Source organism: Scylla paramamosain, chromosome 1 (assembly GCF_035594125.1).
Source record: "Scylla paramamosain isolate STU-SP2022 chromosome 1, ASM3559412v1, whole genome shotgun sequence".
NCBI classification, from domain to species: Eukaryota; Metazoa; Arthropoda; class Malacostraca; order Decapoda; family Portunidae; genus Scylla; species Scylla paramamosain.
Genome location: NC_087151.1, coordinates 24367295 through 24379883, shown reverse-complemented (window position 1 = coordinate 24379883; position 12589 = coordinate 24367295). Strand labels below are relative to the sequence as shown.

Sequence of the window (12589 nt, the reverse complement as noted above, 5' to 3'; positions counted from 1 at the left end):
AAAAACAACTATTGATTACATTCTTAAAGTTATGCATAATTATTTTCCCCACATTAACTAAGTATACAACATTTTTACTAATTTGCATTGTATAGTTTTAACAGTTTTTTTGTCATTCACTTTTTATATAGAAACTATCATTTCATAAATTAATTGAAATGTTGTCATGTGTATAAATATTTTTTCAGCAAGTTAAAGACTTAATTACATATAGGTAGATATGTTGTTTTTATATCATTAGTTGATAAATAAATTTAAACTTTTCATAACATATGGAATATTTAGATGAGATACAATTTGTGTATGTGTGTGCTTGTATGCACGTCTCTGTGTGAATGTGTGAATTTGCATGTGTGTATGTGTTTGTTTGTATATGCATATGTACAGATATGTGTGTGTGTGTGTGTGTGTGTGTGTGTGTGTGTGTGTGTGTGTGTGTGTGTGTGTGTGTGAGTTTGTGTGTGTGTGATCAAATTTACTTGTGTTCACTAATGTTTAACCTCTTCAGGAAAACCGACCTGTAGGTTATTCACTGATGCGATTGATGGCTACTGATGCTGATGCCGATCCCAATGGTGCTCCTTTCACCTGGGAAGTGATTAACCAACCTATTGAAGGTCGTGCCTTCACTCTTGACCAAGATGGTTCATTAAGGCTGGCCACTAACAGACTTAACCACCAGGTAATGTTCTTTTCTCCTGTGATTTTGTGAAATTACTTGCCTGAAATCTATTCAGTTATACATATGGGACATTTTCCTGTTAGGAAAGATATAGCAAAACTTATAAAAAAACTGACTCTTTGTCTTCACTATTCATTCTAGGTGCAGGACAAGTATGTTGTGCAAGTGCGAGTTTGGGACAGTGGATCTCCACCACTTCATGCCAATACTCACGTGACTGTTAATGTGGTAGAAGAGTCCCGCTATCCACCAACGCTCTTTCCTCTTACATCTGTAGTCATCAGTTTTCGAGCTGCCTTTCCAGGAGGTATTATAGGACGGATTACTGCACTGGATCAGGACCCTTATGATACCTTGCAGTACTCTATAGCACCCTATCCTACTGAAGTCAGCTTTATCAAGTATTTTGACATAGATGGCCAAGACGGTACACTTGTTGCATTAACACCACTGGATGCTGGCAACTACAGTGTCAATGTTAGTGTGTCAGATGGCAGGTATCATCGAACTGTACAAGCCTCCATTCAAGTGCTGGTGATTACTGAGGAAATGGTGGAAAACTCTGTTATTGTCAGACTGGGTCCCTTATCATCTGATGAATTTCTTTCAAGATATCAAAAATTTTTCCTTAATGCAGTTGCAACAGAACTCTCAATTGATGAGGAGTCTGTGATGTTAGTCAGTCTCCAGCCAACCCTGTTGCATTCTCATTCTTTAGAAAAAATTGATTATATTCCACAACGTGCTAAAAGGGATATACAGAGAAGCCTGGATGTTCTGATTGTTGTGCAGCTATCTGAAGTATTTTTGACCAGAGAGCATTTATTAGTGAAATTAAAAATGAAACAAGCTGATATTAAACACAGACTTGGCTTACCACTAGTGGAAGTTATGGAATCGATGTGTGTATCTGATTCAAAATGTGGTGGACATGGAGATTGTGTTGATATTGTCAAAGTCAGTGAAGATGTAGCAATGCCCTTCAGTACACAGCTTTCTAGTTTTGTTGCTCCAAGGTTCTCACAAGAAGTTGGATGTGTGTGTGATCAAGGATATGGAGGTGATGAATGTACAACTTTAGTGAATGCTTGTGGACACCGGCCTTGTGCTGAATATGAAGAATGTTCACCCACAAATACCAGCAGTCGTGGATACACATGCCAGTGTCCTTCTGGTAGAGCAGGACCTTCATGCCAAGTAGACCTGACAAAATGCCGTAGCCCAACATGCCATTACCCACTGAGACCCCTTTCCTTTAAGGGGAAAAGCTATGCTCAGTATAGTATAGCACGGCAAACAGAAAGCAGCTCATTGGTACTCAGTGCATTTATGCGAACCAGGAACCCAGTTGGAACACTTGTTTTTGCTGCAGGGGATGTGGACTATAGTGTACTGGAAGTTGCTGGTGGACATGTGCAATATCGCTGGGACTGTGGGAGTGGAGAAGGTTTAGTGAGAGTATCGACAGTGACAGTTAACAATGATAAGTGGCATTTCATTAATCTTACCCGAGAGGGGACTATATCAACCCTGAGTGTAGATGGTGAAGTGAGTTTGGGAGCAGCACCAGGTGCTAACGATATTCTCAACACGGATTCAGGTTTCATGTATCTTGGTGCTACTGTCAACAAAGAACATGGTTCAGGCTTGTCTTCCTACTCTCACACTAGCCTGGGATTTGTGGGCTGTCTTGATCAGGTTGTTATTAATGGTATCGAGCTTCCTGTAGCAATAACAGGAATGTCTTCTGGGGATGCAGTGTTAACACGCCTAGCTAATGTTGAGCTGCAGTGCCCTAATGTACTACCAGTAGCAGGTGTGTGTGGTTCATACCCATGCCAGAACAGTGGCACTTGCATTGAAAATGAAAATTCTTATAAATGCACTTGTCCTCCACGTTTTACTGGAGCACAGTGTCAAGTGGATACAGCACCATGTTCCTCATCACCGTGTCTCAATGGAGGTAAATGTATTGTAGTTGGCCATACATACAAATGTCATTGTCCTACAAAGTTAAGTGGAAAACGTTGTGAGTATGGTGTGTTTTGTAATCCAAACCCATGTCAGAATGGTGGCCGATGTGAAGAAGGTGCTGATGGACCAATATGTAAGTGTCAACATTTCACTGGTGCAATGTGCCAACTTGATATTGATGAATGTACCCGCAATCCTTGCCAAAATAGTGGAACCTGCCTCAACTTTTTTGGTGGATTCAAATGTATATGTTCTTCAAATGTTACTGGTGAATATTGCACAGAGAAAGTCAAGAGACCTCAAGAAACATCTTCATCTTTGAACATTACTTTGGAAGAACTAGTGTGCATCCTAGCTGTCTTTCTTGGGTGTGTGATGGCTGTGCTTCTTCTTGGAGCATGGCAGAGACGGAGGTGGAGGCATAAACGGCATCAGCAGAACAATCGCATAAAACTCACAGATCACCATGTCAAGAATGATTTGAAAGCCAATGATGCTCCCAAGAGGAATTCTAAAATTTGCAATGTGGAAGCTGATCAGGTATGACACATTTCCATTTTTCTTTGTTTTATTTTTAGTTATTGGATAGTATTAGGTAATAGAAAATTTACAGTGTTCTAAAATATTTTTCTCACATAACTATTCATAGTGCATTCTTCCTAATTTTTGGTATGATTCTTTAATCTAGTTTATGCTATATTATCTCTTGGTTTCTCTGTGTTCTTGGGTCACACAGCAGGGGCCTCCTCTTCCACCACGACCAGCATCCTACACTCCTAGTGGCACTGACTCTGCCATACTCAATACTCTCAAGCACTTGGCTGATCTCTCTGCCGCAGGCCATGAGAGCTTGGAGTTGGAGACTCTCTCCCGGTGTTCTCATGAGCTCCTACACAGCCTGAACAAGCCTGTTGTTATGCCGCCCAACCTCTCCCCTCCACCTCCCTCCAATAGTGATTCTGACTCTCTTCACAAACCTTGGGATCACCATAACAACCTCAATGACTCAAATTTCATGCCTATCAAAGGTGAGTGGCATATTAGATAAGGTTTTCATAAAGAAAAATATGCATAATTTTCCTGCTTTGTGATGTAGGAATCGGTGTATCTAACATCTCTCATTTTGTTTAAGACAGAAAAATGAAGGGCTTGGTTGTGCTTTTAGAAATACTTTGGAGATTATATTTCTTGTAGAATCACTAAAATTTTTAAGGTTCTGTATTGTATGTAGAGTAGTGCTGCTTGACACCTTTTTTCTTTATTTCGTTATCCAATAGGTTCAGATTTTATATTTGATAGCCATTGATATGACAACTTGAAATAAGAAAAGAGTTATAAACATTATGAAAAATTCTGTGAGAGTAAGTTAACAATTTTTTTTCTTTTTCTTTTTTCTAAGTGTTGATAGACATATTAAAGCTACATAAGCAATACTGTGCCTGATGGTATTAACCAAAAAGGTCACCTTGTGTATCAGTTGAGTTACAGCAGATATTAAAGAATCATGAGTGTGATGTCACTCATACTGACCCTGAGAAAAATTAATCACCATCTCTTTTTGTAAGAATACTTGTTGGCTCCTGGTGTTGCTATCATATTAGTGCCAGTGCAGCCACTCCCATTGTAATGTTTTAAAGATTCTCACCTCCACTCATTCTTCCCCAGACTCACTTGCTCACTCACAGTGCAGCCACAGTCTAATCTTGCTAAGCATATATTAAAGCTCTGTAACCCACTATATATGATCTCAGAAACTGCACTGCCTCTTTATTTATCTGAATCATTAGGAATTAAAGCTCACAAGATTATCCACAGGTTATTTATTCTTCTTAAGAGGGGTCCTATTGATAGTGCAGATAGAATCATCAGCATCCAGTCACCACTACATCTATAAGAATAATATTGTCAACATTCTTTTCTTTGTTTAACACTATGATTTCTTCTTTTATTTATTTAATCTTATAAATTTTTATTTATTTTTTTAAGCAATGACCCAACATGATCATTTAAACAGTCAGGTCACCATTAGCACAGGGGTTTAGTTCCACTATTGGCCCATGCTAGACTCAATTTGCATGAGACTTTTAAAGAAAACAATGGTAGAAACTTACTGTGGTTCCAACCTGGCTGAGTCATGTTCCTCAAAAACTAAATTAGAATATTTCCAGACAACCTATAACATTCAAATAATTGTTTGCATATAACTGAAGGTAATAGATACAAAAAAATCATAAAAGATCAAAAGGATATTGAATGAAAACCAATAAGGTATAATAACAATCATTAAAAAAAATACTCTGACCCATTGTTTATACACACAGCTGATGCTCGCTCACTTTTGATATTACTGTGGACATCAGTGATGGCTGCAGCTTACCCTTCTCACTAAACTCACATCACTGTCTGTGGCTGAAGCCCACCCTCATCACTAAACTCACATCACTGTGTATGGCTATAGCCCACTCTTGTCACTAACCTCACATCATTGTGTACGGCTACAGCCCACCCTTCTCACTAAACTCACATCACTGTATGGTGGCAGCAGCAGCTACAGCCCAGTCTTTTCTTCACTAAACTTGCATCGCTGTGAATGACTGCATTGGTGGCAGCAGCAGCAGTAGCAGCAGCCCATCCTTCTCCTCACTAAACTAGCATCACTGCGGGTGGCAGAGCCGGTGGCAGCAGCAGCAGCATGCTTGTTCCCCCAACATTAGTATTACCCTACTCCATTTTATGGAGTAGGGTAATGTGTCTTGTTACAGTCCATCCCCAGTCCCCATGGCTTCAAGTTCCCCATATCAGTACAACTTGGAAGCAAATTGAACCCCATAGGCATGATTCACATTAGAATATTGCGTATAATCAGTGACCTGACTGTATAAACATAAGTATATGTTCCCTCTATTTTCTCCTTTCAATGCCAATTCTTTACTGTCATAGAAATAATAATACTTGCATGAACATGAGATTAAAGCATGTCTTCCTGGTGAGAAATAAGATTGCAAATAATAAACCATATTTTTTAAACAGTTTGGGACCTTATTGGGATTATTTTCAAAGGCCACAAAGATGATTAGTTGTGTTCTCATTGGTGTTTTTCATTGATGATGCAGAATCCTTGTTAAGCTAACAGTAGAATCATGAAAAGGAAACCCTTTGAAAAATAGTGCTTGTTAAAAACAATTGAATTGAGATGTTGAGATGTTTTAGGATATAGTCATTGACTTTTTGTTTACAGATGTTGGTTGTGATTTGGTGACCAACTTGGGTGATACACACGCCTCGCCTGGCCGGCAGTCTCCATTCTCGGATGATTCATCAGGTAAGACTTACAGTACATGTTTGTATCATGCTATCAGCCTACTGCTTTTCTTTTGTCCTTTAACCTCATCCTCATTTCCTCATCATCATCATCATACATATATATATATATATATATATATATATATATATATATATATATATATATATATATATATATATATATATATATATATATATATATATATATATAATTTTTTTTTTTTGTCAGATTCCCTCTTCACTCTTTCACTCCTCCTGCTTGACTTTTTTTTTTTCAGCCAATCCCCTCTTTCTCCATTTATGGCATCACAGTACCTGATCATAGCTGCTATCTTTGCTTTATAATCATTGATACCTATCCTCATCACTGTAAAGATAACCTTTATAGATAATATGATGAGAAAGCTTCAATTAACTAAGTACTATTCACTTTAGAATAGCATGCAAGAGAGAAAATATTTATACTACACTGAAGCTCTACTCTGCTTACATTCATTTAGTATGCAGTATCTTTTTTTTTTCTCTCTCTCTCTCTCTCTTTCCCTTTCTGAATCCAAGAGTGAGTAATCATGTGTGTGTGTGTGTGTCTATATATATATATATATATATATATATATATATATATATATATATATATATATATATATATATATATATATATATATATATATATATATATATATATATATATATATATATATATATATATATATATATATATATACATACACACACACACACACACGCACATTGGTGCCTTGGAATTCAAATTTCATTAATTCTGGGAAGCTGTTTGGATTGTGAAAAGTTCAGATTCTAAAACTATTTTTCCCATATGAAATACTGGAAAGTGAATTCATCCATTTCTGGACCCCAAGAAAACCCATTAACCTAGGCAATAATCAGAACTCATGTATATGACCTCTCATATATGTAGTTCAAGTAGTATATTAACAAAAGTATCATAAAAAGGAAATGTATGCAATCACAAAAAAAAAAAAGTTTTAATTCTTATATGGGGAGAGTTATGATAGATGATGCAATATACAATTGGTATTTTACATGTTGTCTATCAATATTGCCAGTATTTTCACTCTCCCCAAATTTCCATATGATCTCTTGTTAATATTGTATCAAGTTTATGTATGTTTTAGGATAGTTTGTTTTATTCTCTTTATGATTTGTGCATTATTCTCTTTTTTTTTTTTTCAAGTTTTTTGTTGTCAAAACTGGGGTGCTGCTGATCTGTCATTCCTGAAAATGTATTTAGATTTTAGGGCAAAATTTTCTTATAAAAATTGTTCAGATTCCAATTTACTTGAACAGTAGGAGGTTTAATTTCTGGGGTCACCACTGTATATATATATATATATATATATATATATATATATATATATATATATATATATATATATATATATATATATATATATATATATATATATATATATATATATATATATATATATATATATATATAATATTATGTGTGTGTGTGTGTGTGTGTGTGTGTGTGTGTGTGTGTGTGTGTGTTGTACCTAGTATTTACCAAGTTGTAGTATGAGCTATGTTCATGCTTTCCCATCTCTATATCTCTTGTTATCTAATTTGACCTTCAAGTTGTGTATTGTCTTCAAGTGAACTACTTCCTTTTTCAATCCATTCCATATCTCTATTACTCTGTGTGGAATACTGTATTTACCTAGTTGTAATAACCCTGCTGTAAATACAGCTAGATAAATACAAAAAAGTTTGGTTTTCCCACACAGACTAATAGGAATATGGAATGGATTGAAAAAGGATGTGGTTTACATGAACACAATACATGACATGAAGGTTGTGTGTGTGTGTGTGTGTATGTGTGTATTTACCTAGTTGTATTTACCTAGTTGTAATATACATAACCTGAGCTATGCTCGTGTTGTCCCATCTCCATATCAACACTTGTCGAGTTTTTCCTTAAAATTGTGCAAACTTGTTGCCAATAATACCTCCTCACTTAGCTTGTTCCAAACTTCTATATTTTTCTGTGGGAAACCATTTTTCTTAGTTTTTTGTTGTGTCCTCATGTGAATCTGGTTGGTATTTCCTTCTTCTCATAGCAGTAGTTTCTCATTATCAATTTCTTCCACTCCATTCCACAATTTATATATCCATATTAAATCTCCCCTTTCTCTTCTTTGTTCCAATGTTGGCAGATTAATTTCCTTTAACCTGCCTTCACATGTTAATTCTTCCAGTTCTGGAACCATCTCCGTTGCCATCCTTTGTATCCTTTCTAGTTTTTTCACATGTTTCTTCTTGTTGGGAAACCATACTGATTCAGCATATTCCAGCTTTGGTCTAATCATGGTGGTAATTTTCTTTCTCATTATATCTTTATTTGTGTAGTGGAATGCTGTTCAATATTTTTCACCATTCTATATATATCTCTGAATATCTTTTCTTCATTCTTCTCCAACTGTTGACTATCTTGTATTATCACTCCCAGATCTTTTTCTCTTCTTGTACTTTTATTATTTCTTCATTTCCCATTTTATATAATTTTGATCTCTTCACTTTTTTCCCATCTCCATTACATGACATTTTTTTTTCACATTAAATTCCATCTCCCATTTCTTACTCCAGTCCCAGATTTTATTCAAATCCTCGTGTAGAATTTCACGGTCTTTGTTGTTTCTTATGCCTTTATAATTTTGTATTGTCTGTAAACAAACTAATGTAGCTCTTTACTCCTTCAGGCATATCATTTATGTAGATCAGGAAAAGTATTGGTGCCAGCACTGATCCTTGTGGTGCTGGCACCAATACTTTCCCTGATCTACATAAAGATATGCCTGAAGGAGTAAAGAGTTACATGAGAATGTGTGTGTGTGTGTGTGTGTGTGTGTGTGTGTGTGTGTGTGTGTGTGTGTGTGTGTGTGTGTGTGTATTTACCTAGTTGTATGTACCTAGTTGTGTTTTACAGGAAAAGAGCTATGCTCGTGCTGTCCTGTCTCCATATCTATAAGCATCCAGCTTAACTTTAAATTCATGAATATTTGTTGCTTATACCACTGTTTCATCTAAGTTGTTCCATATTTCTATGCTTCTATTTGGGAAACCATATTTCTTGATATCTCTTCTACTTGCTGTTTTCTTCAATTTCACTCCATGTCCTCTTGTATCTCTTGAGTCCCACACAAATAAGTCTTCTTTGTCAACTTGATCCTTACCCTTTAAAGCTCTGTATAAGGCAATCAGGTCTCCTCTTTCTCTTCTCTCTTGTAATGATGGAAGCTTCAATCTCCTTAATCTTTCTTCATAGGTTGAATCTCTCAAACTTGGTACCAATTTGGTTGCAGCTCTTTGGATCTTTCTATTTTCTTTATTCCCTTTTTATTATGGGGTGACCAAACAATTGTGGCATATTCCAGTTTTGGTCGAATCACATATTCCATCAACTTTTTCATCATCTCTTCATCCATGTAATCAAATGCCCCTTTCATCTTTCTTAGTAACTCATAGGTTTCCCAAACTATTTTGTTTACATGTTTTTTGGGTGATAAATTATCACTGATTGTAATTCCCAAGTCTTTTTCTTCTTTGGTTTTCTTAATTTCCACTTCTCCCATGGTGTAGGAACTTGTCAATCTTCTTTTGCATTTTCCTAATGCCATCATCTTGCATTTCTTTGCATTAAATTCAATTTCCCATTTCTTACTCCATTTATATATCTTATTTAGAAGTTTCTGTAATATTTCACATTCCATATTTTTTTACACTCTTTTCAATAATTTTGCATCGTCTGCAAACAGACTTATATAACTGTCAACCTCATCCACCATATCGTTGACATACACCAGAAACATTACAGGGGCTAAGACTGTTCCCTGTGGTATTCCACTTGTAACTCTACATCATTCTGATTTTTCTCCCTTTATTACTGTTCTCATTTCTCTATCTCTCAAGAAGTCTGTAATCAATTCAGTGTGTTTCCTACCAAACCCCTTATATTTTGAATTTTCCATAGCAGTCTCTGGTGTGGAACCTTATTAAATGCTTTTTTTTTAGGTCTAAATAAACACAGTCTGCCCAACCCTCTCTCTCTCTTGATTTATATCAATTGGTCTACTATAAAAGCTCACTAAATTCATGACACAAGATCTTCCACTTCTGAAACCAAATTGTCTGTCAGTCAATGTATGTGTTTATTCTAAATATTCTATCCATCTGTTTTTAACTATTCTTTCTGCTATTTTTGCCACAACACTTGTTAGGAACACTGGTCTGTAATTCAATGGATCTTCTTTATTACCTCCTTTAAAAATGGGCACAATATTGGCTCTCTTCCAGTATAGAGGAATTTTTCCTTCCTTAAAAGAACATACTATGGTATTGTGTATACCTTCTGCTAGTTGCTCACAATATTCCTTAAGTATCCAGTTGGACACTCCATCTGGTCCTTGAGCCTTACTTACATCCAAATCTTCCATAATCTTCTTAATTTCACTTATGTCCACCTGTATCTCTCTCATCACATTGTCTCTGTGCCATGCTCTTTCTCCTTCAGATTTGCTTTCTTTGGTAAATACTGACTGGAAGCACTTGTTCATTAATTCCGCTTGTAACCGTGTATCTTCGTATGTAATGTCATCTTTCGTTAATTTATCTATTGTTTGCCTGTTTTTCATCTTCCCATTCACATATCTGAAGAATAATTATGACTCATCTTTGCATTTGTTAACTATATCTTTCTCATAATTCCTTTCTTCATCTCTCAGGATTCTGATATATTCATTTCTTGCCTTCTTGAAATCTTCCCATTTCTCACTTCCTCCTTTTTTTCTCCATCCATTCCATGCTGCTTCTTTTTCTTTTCTTGCTCTTATACATCTCATATTAAACCAGTCTTTTTTCTTTTTCACTTCCTTTGTTTTGATCTTTGGTACATATCTACTGACTCTTTCATTATAAATTTCCATGAATATGTCCCACTTTTCTTGCGTACTGCTTGTGGTGAACAATTGTTTCCATTTAGCCTCTGCAAAATATTCCCTCAACCTGATAAAATCTGCTTTCCTGTAAATATATCTCCCATTCTTGTAAATTTCATTCCTATTTTCTATTAGACCACTACCTATACTGAATTCAGTTAACAGATGGTCACTTTTACCTAGTGGACACTGAAAATTTTTTCTTTCAATGATGTCCATTTCCTTTGTAAACACCAAATCTAGCCTTGATGCCTCTTCATTACCACCAAATCTTGTATTTTCTCCAATCCACTGCGTTATAGTATTTGCCATTATTAAATTTAGAAGCATATATCCCCATGACTCTTCACCCCCGTCCGTGGTCCACTCTTCCCAGCATACCTCCTTGCAATTAAAGTCACCCATAAGTGTTATATTATTACTCTCTGCCAGTATTCTCTCCAAACAGTTACTAGTATCTCTTAATGATTTATAATCCTTTTGTGCCCATGCATTCATCTTTGGGGATACATAAGCCACTGCAAAATCTCTTCTTTCTTCTCCTTCCCTTTTTGTTTGAATTCTAATTACTTGCACTATTCTTTCTCCTATTTCAACCTCTTCCACTGCTATACTCTTCTTTGTAAGTAACATGACTCCTCCCCCTTTCTTATTATATCTATGTTTTATCCACACATTATAATTACTATTACCAATTCTTATATTTTCTGTTGTCTCATTTAGTTTAACTTCAGTAATACCCATGATGTCGGGCTGTTTTATCTTAATATAATTATTCAATTCTGACAATGTTGATATTAAACCATGTATATTTGTATATGCCACAGTCTACTTTTTATTTTTCCATACATTATTTACATTTCTTTTTTTTTTTTTGTCAGATACCTCTTCCTGAGCCTCTCGTCTTTTACCTTCCAATAGTACTTTTTTTCTCTTCCTCTGTTCTGTTCTCGTTTTTTACCTTTGCTTCTTTTATTAGATCGCTTACCTTGAGTCTCTCCTCCTCATTCATGTCCATTCATTATCCAAACTTTCCTGTATTGCTCCGTCTTGTCCAGTTTCCACGCATTTGATATCACTTCCATGGCTGTTGTTTGTGCCCTAAATTTTACTTTCAGTGGTTGCTGTCCTCCTTCTATATACTTCCCAAGTCTATGTATTTCCTCAATTTTACTTATCCAGTTCTCCCCTTCTCTCTGTATATTTCTTACAACATCCTGTGCTACCTTGTTTTTGTTCTCTTTCCCTCTTGTATCTTACTGGCTCTGTTTCCTCTTTTAATCCATGTATAACAATACATTTCTTTTTGTCCACTGTGTCCCTTACCATCGATTCCTTCTGTTTGATCACTTTCACAATTTCCATACTTAAATCTGTCTTTTCTTTCTTATGCGCTTCTATGATTTCTGTAAAGTTAACTTTTTCTTCCTCTTTTTCCTTCCTCCAGATTTGATGTTCACTTTTCATCCTTATCACTTCATTTTCCTGTTTTTAACAATATCATTGTTTTCCTTCAATTTATTTATTTTATTTTATTTTTTTTTTGATCAGCACATAGCGTTTTCAATCCTTTGTTTTCCTCTTCCAGGTCATGTTGTTTTTTTTCCTAATTTTTTTCACTCTTTCAATGAGGTCACTGATCATCCTTTCCATT

General features: G+C 35.6%; 1 protein-coding gene across 8 annotated transcripts in view; it reads left to right on the top strand.

Moving 5' to 3' along the window:
• LOC135101967 (fat-like cadherin-related tumor suppressor homolog) overlaps positions 1 to 12589 on the top strand; it is a 369471-nt gene that overhangs the window by 333746 nt on the left and 23136 nt on the right. For all 8 annotated transcript variants that reach the window (XM_064006485.1, XM_064006511.1, XM_064006496.1 and 5 more), the window contains 4 exons: positions 509 to 682; positions 824 to 3196; positions 3393 to 3684; positions 5895 to 5978. In XM_064006485.1, the coding sequence (XP_063862555.1) occupies positions 509 to 682; positions 824 to 3196; positions 3393 to 3684; positions 5895 to 5978 (2923 nt within the window). The remainder of the gene's footprint in view (positions 1 to 508; positions 683 to 823; positions 3197 to 3392; positions 3685 to 5894; positions 5979 to 12589) is intronic.